Source organism: Triturus cristatus, chromosome 4_2, assembly GCF_964204655.1.
Source record: "Triturus cristatus chromosome 4_2, aTriCri1.1, whole genome shotgun sequence".
Taxonomy (NCBI): domain Eukaryota; kingdom Metazoa; phylum Chordata; class Amphibia; order Caudata; family Salamandridae; genus Triturus; species Triturus cristatus.
In genome coordinates this window covers 46646607-46659778 of record NC_140586.1, presented here as the reverse complement: position 1 = coordinate 46659778, position 13172 = coordinate 46646607, and the positions used below count along the sequence as shown (strand labels likewise).

General features: G+C 45.1%; 1 protein-coding gene across 1 annotated transcript in view; it reads right to left on the bottom strand.

Annotated features, from left to right (window-relative positions):
* Nucleotides 1-6770: 6770 nt before the first annotated feature.
* DRC2 (dynein regulatory complex subunit 2) overlaps nucleotides 6771-13172 on the bottom strand; it is a 128457-nt gene continuing 122055 nt past the window's right edge. The window contains exons 9-10 of the mRNA XM_085600402.1: nucleotides 8152-8304; nucleotides 6771-7475 (exon numbers count right to left, since the gene is read on the bottom strand). Coding sequence (XP_085456528.1) covers nucleotides 7170-7475; nucleotides 8152-8304 — 459 coding nt within the window. The 3' untranslated portion in view covers nucleotides 6771-7169. The remainder of the gene's footprint in view (nucleotides 7476-8151; nucleotides 8305-13172) is intronic.

The window sequence follows — 13172 nt, the reverse complement described above, 5'->3', positions numbered from 1 at the left end:
CGACGGACATAACTGATGTACATGACCACAGCCTTCTACAATTCCACTATGCTTGAAATCCTGGACTCTACAGCGCTACACCAAGAAAAAAACGTCTCCTCCAAAATTTCCAAACCTTGGTTCAATGAGACCCTGAACTCGGAGCAGCGCAAGCTAAGAGCTACTGAGTGACTGGGAATCAGCGCCCACCACCTAGATCACCTTAGAAGGTTAAGGAACTCATACAACAGGAAGATTCTTAAGGCCAAGGCAGACTTTTTCAAAACCCAGCTGAACCAAGCAATCAACCGTCCCCAAAAACTTTTTGAAATCGTCAAGCAACAAGCATGCAACACAACTAACCCTATGGAGCTAAACATCCTGGCTACACCTACCTGCGAAGAGCTTGCCAATTTCTTCCATGAAAAGACTAAGGCTATCGAGCTCGACATCCAATTTAAGATGGTTCTCGCACAACCGGTTGTCTAGGATACTCAATGTTGCGCACAACTCAAGGCCCATTTTAATACTCCAGGGGAAGTCACAAAAAACAATGCCTCATGGCACACCTTCTCGACAATCTCTCAACACAAAATCTAGAACACTCTTCAAGCAATCAGCCCCTCCAATCACTTCCCTGACCCCCTTCCTCCTGCTCTATTCAAAATGATAAAAACAACTATCCTACCACTGGGCAAAAATAGTAAATGCCTCTCTGAGACAAGGCTCCATACCGGACTGTCTTAAAATAGGGCAGGTCACACCTATACTAAAGAAATCCGACGCCACCCCTTCTGATCTCAACAACTACCGCCCCATAGCCAACATCCCCACTTTGGCGAAACTGCTGGAGAAATGTGTGCAAATTCAATTATGCAACCATATTGAGAATTACAACCTCCTAGACAGTCACCAATCTGGCTTCCGTCAAGGTCACAGCACAGAATCCGCACTCATAAACATAATGGATGACATACTAAAAATGCTTGACCGCAACGAATCATGCCTAATGATACTTCTTGACTTATCCTCCGCCTTCGAAACGGTCAAGCATGACAACCTATTGTCCCTATTGGAACGAAGGATGGGTGTTGGAAACAGCCCACCCCCACTCCGCAGGGTGGTGGTGGACCTTCCCGACACAACGGGGTAGCTTGGCTCGAGTGGTCAGGAAACAGGCGCAGTGCTAAGCATACAATATACCCATACAATAACCATGCGTGCATCCGTTCCAAAAACGACTCTACACCGTAAAAATTATGAAAATATTCTTTCTTTATCTTTTTCTCTTAGTTGCTGATTGGAAAAATAAATAGGTCAATCACAATATACAAGTTCCAATTAGTGCAGGTCAAGCATGACAACCTATTGTCCCTATTGGAACGAAGGATGGGCCTCTCGGGCACAGTATTACGATTATTCTTCTCCTTCCTATAATAACAGAACACAAAGAATCAAGATGAAGAATTCACTCTCTCAACCCTCCGTGTTCACCCTGGGCGTTCCACAGGGATCAGCCCTATCACCTATTCTTTTCAACCTATTAATGGAACCCCTGGCAAACGCATTGAAATCAGCGAATATTCTATATCACCTGTATGCGGACGACACCCAACTGTATTTGAAAATCTCTACTCAGAAAACTTCATTTCCCTCAACGCTATTCTACAGAACACGCAAAGTTGGCTCACTAACAACCACCTCATGCTGAATACCAAAAAAACGGAATTCATTCTCATCTCTCCACCGAATCACACACCTATGGTTGAAACACCTAACCTCCTTTGACTGCGCTCCCCTCATCATTGACTCCGCAAAATCCCTAGGAGTCACCATCGACAAGCACCTGAATATGCAGGCGCACATCAGTAATGCCACTAAGGTAGCTAATTACAAGTTGAGTATACTATGGAAACTCCAACCCTTCCTCCCTGCGGTCTCCCCAAATACAAGCTGGCTCCGCTGAGGGCATCACTTAATGCTGCGGCAAGACTTATCAGGAACTAAAAGAAATAGCCACATCTCCCCGACCCTGAAAGCTCTGAACTGGCTGCCATACGAGGCAAGAATACACTTAAAGGTTGCCTGCATGACATTTAAAGCACTACATAACAATACACCCAGTAACTTAGCTCTAAAGCTTGGCTTTCTCAGGGATTGCAGCAAAGATTTGGAACTCCTTACCTCCAGGGGTACGTAGAATCTCTTCCTTTACCGCATTAAAAAAGGAAGTAAAAATACTACTAATGAACAAATTCACGTCCTATACGTTCTTCATATCACTGCCTACCTCTGGTGGAATGAAGGAGAATATTATATGTATGTTTATTATCACAACCTTGTAATGCTCATTAACTTATATAGTGTATTGCTCTGTGGGCCACGGGTCTCCTATATTAGCCATATACCACATACCTACGATAGATTGTAGGAGAATATATAAGTATGTTTATTATTAGAACAACCACCTAATGCTCAATAACTGTCTATAGTGCAATGTTCTGATGGCTACGGGTCACCTACGTTATCAATATACTACATACCTCTTTTGTACGTAATGACGAATACCAAATGCTTGTATACTACCTCATCTTTTTATGTTTTATACTGTATACTGTAAAGCGCTCTGATACCCTCGTGGGTCACGTTCGCGCTATATAAAACCTTATAACTAAATAAATATAAATAAATGTCGAGTGTGTCTTGAGTGTAACAGGGAGGGCTTTCTTGGCTTTGTGGTAATAGGTTTGAATACATTTAAATATTCATTTAGTAATACCTACTTGTGATGTAGGCTGACCCTTGTGAGGCTTCGTGAACGACACAGAGTTGGTCTGAGCTACAGAAAGGCTGTGTCTTGTGAATGTTATACATGAGAGCATGTTTAATGTCTAGAGTGTGGAGTGCTCTCTGGTACTGAGTCTGGTTGAGGGAAGAAGATTGGAAGTCCTATTGTCTGGTTAAGATGAAAAGATAATACCACCTTAGGCGGGAACTTAAAGTTGGTTCTACCCTATCCTTAAGCACTTGTATAAAAGGTTCTTCTAATTAGTGCTTGGTTTGCTAATGCGTCTGAGAGAGGTAATTGCCACTAGAAATAGGAGAGGTACTTGAGAAGACAAAAGTGGAGGTGGTTCAAAAGGATCGACATCCTAGTCTTCCCACAGGTCATAAGTGGGCACTAAGTCAAACAGTAAGTCATTGGGGTCAAGGGGGCGCCCGGTCAATATGAGGAGTGAGGGTAACCCTCTGGTGAAGTTGGGTTGGTAGAGGAGCGGGTGGTTGTGGCAGGGGTGGAGGTGAAGGAAGGAACCCAAAGGGAATGGGGATAGGAGGAAGAATAAAGAGATGTTTTTGCTTTGCATCCAATTCCTCCTGCAGGTGTTGAAGGATCGGTTACTCTGAATGATCTTTGGTGCCAATGGCTCGGATGCTGATGACAGTCTCAGATCCAATGGTGTCTTTGAAAGCTTGGGCACTAAAGGTGTTTTCAGTTCCAAAGGTGGTTAGAACACGATTAACTTTTCGGTGGAGATGTCGGCTCTAAAGCGGATACTGGCTTCAGCACCCAAGTCGAGGGTATCGCTGGCCTCAGAACGGTTGCAGGCTTGATGGGTCAGCATCCGTGGACAGGGGTGGCAAAGGCTCCAGGTTTTTGGTCAGTGCCCAAAGGCAGTGGGGCCCCAGAGGTCCAAGTCTTTGCCGAAGGGCTGGAAGCCCAACCCTCCTCAAGGACGGTGCTCTGCCTCGACTGTGGACCATTTGGGTGGCCCTGTGTGTAATACATTTTCTGCCATACTCACGCTCCAAGCCAAGGTCTTCTTTTAGGTTCCTGAAGGTGTAGAGTTATCGGGAGGCTGGAGGTCTTTGGGCTTGAAGTCTAAGCCAGAGGAGAAGATGACTTCTAGATTGGGTGATGGTTGTTGGAGCCCGAGTACAGAGAGCCTTGCCTCTTTGCTTTTCTACACACCAGGGAAATGCTGTTCCCTGAAGATGTTGGGGTGTCATCAGAAGCCAGACTCTAACTTGTGGTGTGTCCACTGTCTCGCCTGCTGATATCAAAGCGTTATCTTCTTTTGGAAGGCCAGACAGGCCTTGCATGCAGTGTTGTTGTGGTCAGGAGACAGACAAAGGTTACACTCTTGATGGTGGTTGGTCAAGGGAACTTCACGTGGCACTGAGGACAGTTCTGAAAGGGTGCCTGTTCCATCACCCTGCGCACATTCTCCAACTTCATTAAGGAGAACGGCTTGGTGAGGCACGTGGCACCACATCAGACGGAATCGATGTGAGTTGGTCTCCGGGAAGGAGATGGATCAAAAAGAAGGCAACGTCTGTTATTTTCCAGATATTGAAGTCTAGAAATATACCGGCTGGTTCCAAATAGAAGCAAAGAAACATGTCAAACTCTGATCCCCGGCCACACAAGTCCTAGTACAATGGCAGAAAAAATAATGTAACATTGAGTCTGTGCACATGTGCATTGCCAGCTAAGGGAAAAGTCACTTTATACCCCGTGACTCAAAAACTTCTTTGAAGAAAAACAACTTGCAAGTAGCACATACCATGAACAAAGCAATACAGTGACTGGAATCCCAGCACGTCCTGTCACTGTACTACAATTAAACATTAAAGAAGCTGAACTTGGCACTCACCCCCAAGCAACACAAACATTTTTCATGTACAAATTTAAACTTCTTTTAATATTTATCATTGGAAATGTGTCCCCAGCTATGATCACATTGCCACTTGCCTATGCCATGCAGGTTAGGGTCCAAGGCACAACTTGGATTAACTGCCATATGGAAGTTCAGATTTTTTGTCTTAGACAAACCTAAAGTTCAGAACGGCCATGAGAGACTAAGGCCCACATTTATCAATATTGGATGCAGCTCAACAAAGCAACACTACTTGCTGCACTGCATCAAATGGAGAGGGCAGAAATGCGCCGTATTTACCAGCATACGGTGCATCCCTGCTCTGCCTGCGCTGGCTCACTAAGTACTGCCTAGTACACCATGGTGCAGCGGTGCCTGGCTTAAGGCATGATTGTTTTTGTACAGGAAGGAACACCTTACTGCACAAAACCATCCTTAGAAGTTTTTACTTCTTTGTAAGTGTACTGCAAAATGCAGCGCTCTTAGAAAAAGGAAACAACAAGGAGAAATAAAGATGTTTCTCCTCATTGCGCCTCTATCGAGAAGGCGTATAATTCTGAAGCATTCCCAGGTTTACTTGTCTTGGTAAATCTGAGAATGGGCCATAATACATGGGTGGATGCGTGGAAACACCCACTCTCCGCCCATGTAATGCCTTCTCTGCGCAGAGTAACGCAAGCCAGCGACTTTCTGCCTTCCTGACTTAAGGATAGCATTGCCTTTGCATCTCCCGGCGTGACGCAAGGGCAACACAATCCTATGATAAATCTGGGGCTAATTGTCCAACCAGCTCTGATAACTTTGCAAAAGGTGCAAATAAAGTAGTCCTAATCACCACGGTGAGACATTTGGACTTTGTTGCACTAAATGTTTTCTACACTAATTCTGCAGTTCAATTTCAGGGCAATAGTAAGTGATCTAGGGTCAGATGTACAAACATTAGGAATACCGATTTCCTTATTGCGATTGTATTTGAATTGCAATTAGGAAATCGGTATTCCTAAATTTGAAACTTATTAAGTATCATTTAGGGATTCCTTGTGGGTCGCAAATCAACCTACCTCTAGAATATTAATGAGGTAGGTCGCAGTTTGCAACCCATTAGGAATCACAGCTATCACAGGAATGGTGGCCTGTGGAGGTTTGCAGACCACCATGTCTCTGATTGCTTTTTAACAAAGCAATCTTTTTTTTTATTTTTGAAATGCAGCTTATATTCCTGAAAGAAAACGGGATAAGTTTAAAAAGAAAAAAATTAAACCTTGACGTTTCATTTTTTTAAGAGTAGGCAGTGGTCCGTGAGACCACTGCCTGCACTTAAAAATATTTTTATTTACATTATCAAAGGGTAAGGAGTCTCGAGATTTGGTCGCAAAACAGTAATACATACCATACCGATTCAGTATTTGGAAGGGACGCCCTAAACTCGCCCCACACCCCTTCCACATACCTAATCACGAATACTAAATGCGATTCGATCACAAGTTACCGAATCGCATTTTGGACATCTGAAAAAGCATTTTTCTGGTTGCAAACAGCCCGATTCATTTGCGACCAGAAAAATGCTTTGTCCATCTGGCCCCATAACTCTTGCTACTGGTTGGCTTCTTTATTGCTGTATTACTGAGCGTGTTGCCTACTCAGAAGCAGCAGTTTTTCCTCTTTTGACTGACACCTGATCTTGGTCCTTTTTTGCCCTTTTGAAAATTGCACTGTTACTCCGCATTCAGTCGAAACTTGTGTGACTACAAGATGCATTCCAAGCCTTTCCAATTCAGCCAAGGAAAAGTAAAGGGTAACGTTTCGTCCTGAGCAGCTTTCCCAATTCCACACGTTGGACATTGTTGGTACTATTACCTGTAACCACTCCCACTCAAGTTTTACTAGTTGCTCCTGTAGGTTGCTACACCTTATTTGGAATCACACTTGAAGTTCTGAGTCAAGGTCAGTTACGACTGCTGCACTTCTTCTCTGATATCTGCGGCAAGCTCTGTCTGTACTAGGCCTGTGGCGTGGCGTCGGGAAGGCTTCTCTTTTGACTCCCCCTTCTACAATGTAATTTCCCTTAGACTCTCACTTCTGCTTTCCAAACGCACATCCTTAATAACTCAAAACTACACTCAAACATGCAGGTTTTAAGCAAAGCTAGAATTTTTTTTCTGCTTTTATTAACAAAAACACATTGACGTTTTAATGGGAGTATACTAGTCTTTCGCAAGTCCTCCATTGTATTTTGTCCCAGATCCTTGAGGTAGGGTTTTGAACCACATAGCGGGGCGCAAACACCAGGGGTCGTCCATCTCTCTGGTGTTTGTGTTTCTATTCACAGTGTGCATCATACCATGGGGTCTGGTGCCATCATGCGTCAAATATTTCAGAGCCATATAAAGAGTGGGCTTGCATCAGTTGCTGGCACTTGTGGCAAGTATGCGAGGGACATCTCACCATGTGCCGCAGAGGGCAATGGAAAGTCAAGAGGCAACTCCTCTGGTTATAGAAAGGTGTTCCTAGGCAGGAACAAGGAACCAAGTTTTACAAGGTGTGGCTAACCACGTGAGCAGCCTCAATGACGGTGTACACAGGCCGCTGCACCCGGCTGTCCGTGACAGGCACCCGGGGCAGGATGTTGCTTTGGTTGTTGATGATCAGCAGTGGGTTGCGTGTGGATAGGACCTCATCGCTCACAGAGATGCCATCCAGGTACTGCTTGAGCAGGAGCCGCAGCTTCTGATTATCCTGGCACAGGATGGATTTCTCGCGTTCCAAGGCCCACTGATCCAACAACGCCTTGTTATAGCGCTTCCAGAATAGATCCAGGGCCACATAGTCCTGCATGAGCTGTGGAGAAAGGAAGGAGATCAGGCAAGGAGAAGGCCAGAGCTGAGCAAAACCCAAAAAAATAGATCCTTAATTGACATCCATCCATCAGCAGCTAATCAGAATCTTCAAATCTAACGCGTGTGCTGGCATGTTGGTACTACTCAATCATCAACATCACCATAACACCTCACACTTCAACTGTTTCCAGGATAAAAACAACCTAACACAATGAGCACCTATGCACACCTAGTTGTAGGTGTTAACCTCAGTCTATGCGCTGTGATTGAGATTACCCCATGGTATACCACGTGTTGCGTATCAGCTCTCTCCGGTATCTTGTATTGGATATTAAGTTACTCTAAAATCCAATATTGTGTAATCATTTCATCCAGTCTTTGCTAGTGAACTTCAAACTCCTTCAGTACCACGTGCAAGGGGTTAACTTTTTACTATGAAATGAGCATTAACGTCACATAGGTCATTAACTCCCACTAGTATTGTGTTTCCGACATTAACGTCATCTAAGACTCGACAGTGGGCAGTAACCCTTCTGATATCCATTGCTGGGTACTACCCTACTGTAGTAACTCGGAGTCTTGTCTCTTGTGTCGCCTTCTACTGTTGCCCCTAACCACACCATCAACATGTCCCTTTTCCATCATTTGCTGCCATTCCCACAGCAGTGCTGCCTTACCTGCGCCAGATTCTCAGTCGGCTTCTCTGCGCTAGCTTGCTCTGCCTCCTGTTGCTCCTCGACACTCAGGGTTGAGGGGTAGAACGGCAGCACCTTCTCCTCTTCTGTTTCCAGCTTGCGGCACATTTCAGCAAATCGTAAAATACGTTCTCCCTGCAGAAGGTGAAAGAGGTGGGCGGGCGGGATTAGTACTAGGTCGGTAGAACAGAGCTGAGCAGCAAATGTGGTACAGGGTCTTTGACATGCCTCTCACAAGGTCTAAGGCGGCTCCCATCTGTAGCACAGCGCTCCTTCTTCCAGGATGGTGGATGGCCATGTCCCCCCCGCAGGGGGACACTAGAGGGGACAGCTCCTTAGTGTTTCCTCACTGCCTAGGGGTAGTATTTTGTTAGGAAGTTGGCCATGGCTAGTGTGAGATCTCACGTCCCAGGTAGGACGTCACTTCTTGGAGGTCATTAGGGGTATGTAAGTGGGCACCACACCTGGATATTCCTCTTAGGTGGCCAGCAGTGGAGGAATTTGCCACCTACCCATCCAAAGGGAACAGGAGCCTTAAGAAGAACAGAAAATCGCTGTACAGTGTCGCAAGCAGAGTTACAGGGTGATCTTATGCAAAAAGCGATGAATACCCTATCAGGAGGAGATTGGGCTGCTAAATATGAGATCCTCAGCCCATAGAGGGCCATGAGAAGAACGCAATGGCGACCCCTTCATCCCGTAAGGGACAGTTGGTCTCCTGACAGCTGAGGGCCTTACCTTGCTCTGTGGTGGCACGGGTGCAGCAACCACCTAGAATCATTGGACCGCAGCCCCAATGAGAAATATACAGCACCGGATAAATAATGAGATGGCAACAGCGCTACACTCTTACGATCACCCGTAAGTTAACCCTACCTGTGTACTGCGTACCAGATTATGAATAAATGTGTGACAGTTTTCCCACAAAAAAGGCATGTGGTCTGTTTTGTTCATGATGCAACTGTATTTTGTCACAAAGGTATGTGCGTAGATATGTAAGATAATAGAAGGGCTAGGGGTGGAAAAGCTAGGGCTGTGTGATCATACTACCTACTTCCGCTCAGCGACTCTCCGGGTCAACTGCCTCTAACATTTTGAAGTCTTCAGTTTGGTGGCAAGTCAGTAAGCAGTGGTGCCTCCACGCAATGAGTTTCCATATATTTTGCTCCTTTTAGCACCCTAGTTTCATCCATCTGTCCACTTTTTAAAAGAATATTTCTTTATTGTTATTGTGTCCACTTTTATTTTTGATTTGGAAACAATCTAAATAAAATCCACTGCTGCTCATCCCTTTATTTGAAGGAAGGTCTGCCTGTTATAGTAATCTGTCCTATGTCTTAAGACAAACCACAGGATTTGTTCTCTCCTACATAGCACATGGGGATAACACGCCTCGATGTGATGAAAGCATATTAATAATGAGTGGCAGCCTTTGTCAAATGAGCTGTTAATTTCTAAACTTCTTGAACTGGTGGTCACCCATTTCAGATAGACAAGTTGTGCCCGCAAGAGAAACTCACTCCAAGCCGGTCCCCAACTCAGAAAACCCCAGAATGATACCCAGTGGGTTGGTGTTAATTCCTGCAGCTCATCTTAGATACGTCAGCATCATTTGACGCAGATGACATTCATGTACTTTAAGAGAGTACACTACACAAGTCTAGTCTGAGAGATTTGGTATTGACATGGATGGCTCTATTCAGGTTTTTTAGGGTTTCCTTCACAAATTGGAGGATATTCTATTTCCTACAAAATCCAAATGAGGCCCTGTGTGTCTCTAGGCAAGATTTGACATAACATACTACAACTAAACCTTGAGATAACGCAGCCTGGTTCTGTAAGTTTTGTGCCTCAAAACATAAAACCTTCACCCCAAAAAAGCATGTGGTATTTCTATGTTAGGCACAAAATATGGCTGACAGAAAAATACATGGGCAGAATGTGGAGCCAGCAAGCCAGCGCTGCATCTTGATTCTCGAAGCAAAAGAGAGCTTTTAAGAGGGATGTCTCGGCCAGAGAGTGCAGATTTCAATTTAAGAGCTGTTCATCACTTGTAACATCTTGCTTCCCAGCCTCAAAGCCTCTGCGTTAAATACATAGTGCTAGAGGGCGCTGTTACTGTAGTAGCCTCCACCCTAATGCCATCTCAATTTAAGGTGGCAAGAGGGTGGAGGGGAGTTACAATAACAGCTCACACAGGTAATCATTTGAGAGGCAGGTAGAGGAGGGAAGGCGTGGGAGCAGGGGAGGGTGAGATCACTGTAGATCGGGTGATGCTGGGGCAACGGGGGTCAAGGCGGTCGCGTGCTATCAAGGGGTCCACGAAAGCTGGGGAAGGAGGGTGCCGAAAAACGTACCACATGGCAAGGGGGCAGATAAACTGGTTACAAGAGGGAAGAGTGCAGGAGGGCGAGTGACATGGGTGGCACTAGAACAGGCGCCACAGGGTAAAAGGAGAGGCAGGAGAACAAGTGCCACAGGTGGTTGGGGGGGTAGGGAAATGAGTGCCTTGAGGGCAGGAGGACGAGTGCCACCGGCAGGAGAATGACTATCCAAGGAAGCATGGACATTTACTCACCGCCAGAGTCCTGGTTTCTGGTACTCTCCTGCCTGCAGTGGTGGCCTGCTTGGAGCTTAATGGCGATGGAATACCCCTTCCCAGGACACTCGCAGGGGCATCACAGGCCATGCTGCACAAGAGAGAGGAAGAAAGCATCTCTTGCCTGTCCACTTTTCTTTTACTGGCCCAACAGCAGTGCAACATCAATAAAAGGATGATCGAACCAAGGATTTTTAGATTTTGAAGGGACTTTTGTAAAAATTGATTTGCCAATTATTTTTTAGGGAGATTTGCCCAGGAAAGTGGTGGTTGCTAATTGAATGAATGGGACTGTTTTAACCCATGTGGCAGGCTTCGCGAGGCCTCAGGTTCACTACGGTCCCAATGCCAGTGAAGTCCTCAATTTTCATGTCTTCGGTTCAACTAGTATTACTGGTTGGTTTTGATGGATTCAAGGGCCTGTGTTAGAATGCAGAGACAAAGTCCGCAAGGGGTTGACAGACAATCGTGTTCAATATACCAATAACAAGATCACAATCTTAGAGGCTTGCAGTGATTTGCAATGAAGCAGATGGATTCTGCTGCTGTGGTGGCAGCTGGGGCCAAAAATCAGTGCTCCACCAGTGTTTTCGTGATTCTTTTATCTCGGAGGTCAGACTAAGGCCACTGGAGCCCACAGACTCCTTTATCTATTGGTCTAGCTTTGGGGCTATCAGGAACCAGACAGGTAGGTATGTAAAAAAAACTAGTACCTTATACATGTAACTGAACTAGATATTGAACCTAGCTGTAGAGAAAGAGAGTACTGGATGAGTTTTCTGATGCCTCTGGCATGCCTTGAGATTCAGGCACCACACAGCTAGGGTGTAATGAATCTCAAAACTTTGTGGCCTGGTATCTTTCAATACTTGTGGTTAGGGGCCAGTAATATTTCAGGTAAATGGATTTGGCCACCGGGGAATCGTCTTTTTCATGTTTTATAACTGAGAGAAAAAGTAAGAAACGCTGTACATCAACATTCTCACCCATTTAAAACTTTGTAGATTCGCAATAGATTTTTCCCTCCCCGATCGGATGGTGCTAACTGCATTGTGACCCACTTTAGATGGGCACAGGAGCCTCAACCATCAATACAGGCACCCCAGGGTTTGCAGTCTCTGGATTCAATATTCAGATTTCCAGTTGCTGAACCTTGATGCCGGGTAGGTTGCTGTGTAGAAGGAGCCAAAGGTGTCTCTAGAAACTCTTGGAGCCCCGCTCCCTCCCCCCACCCCAACTCCGCACCACACTGAGCAGAGGAAGCGTACTGCAGGACCTCAAGGGTCCAAAAACACGTTGATAAAGAGGAGGTATTTCCATCAGGTATGGTTATTACACTGGCTACTCAGCTGCACTTGTGGGTGCCATTTTGGCAACCAGATCAGGTCTCCGTCATGGCACGGTAGGAAGGTTCCTTGGGATGACACAGTTGTATCAGGAGGCTGGGAGCCTGGCCCTACGAGGCACTGATTTCCTCCTCTAGGAGTACTTCTGATCCACAGACATGCATTTTAGGCAGACAGGCACAAGTCAGTGTCCAAACAGAGCATCTTTCAGTCTGGTCACAACTGGCAAGCATAGGTAGCATTTAGCTTCAACACTGAGGAAGCACTGTTCAGGTACACTCAGATCTTAGGGGTGTAATTCCTCTGAATACTTGTGGTTAGGGGCCAGTAATATTTCAGGTAAATGGATTTGGACACTGGTCAACAAAGAACTTATTTTGAAAGTCATTTAAGGAATGGGGAGTATTTACTGGCACCCTTTGCAGGAAAACAGGGAACTTGGCTTGGGCTCACTGGATGTGTATTTCACCTACAAACCAGACATCTCAATAACAGTCAATAACAGTCTCTAGCTCATCACAGAAGATGAGACGAAGAGGCTCAAGTCCTTAGGAGAAGTACATCTCTATTTTAAATATGTCCTGTCTATTATTCTTCTTTTGCATCGGGCTGAGACTGGATGATATTTTCTGTGTTCTTGTTCTTCATGCAACAAATAACTTGAGTCCAGTGACTTCTACAGTAACGATCCATGGATCCATGGTTCTCACCTCCTGATCTATTCCTGGTATATGACTCGGAAATGTCAATAGGCGCTGTAGGCTCTCTATTACATGAACACTGGCATGCCTTCACAGACCTGCTTCAGAAAGAACACTCTCACATTATCTATGTACTCAATTTAGTTATGTCCTGCTTTAACCCACCAAGTCAGGGTTAACATTACCTGTAGCTTGTTTTTTTATTAAGCATTATTCTTACTTTAGACAGTATTTTCTCACTGTCTGCCAGCATTTATTGTCATTTCTTCTACATTGATGTTAATCCATAATTATCTAGAAATTGTTTTTTTTAATTCCTTTATCATGTTTCTATATTTCTGACACTCCGCACTTCTT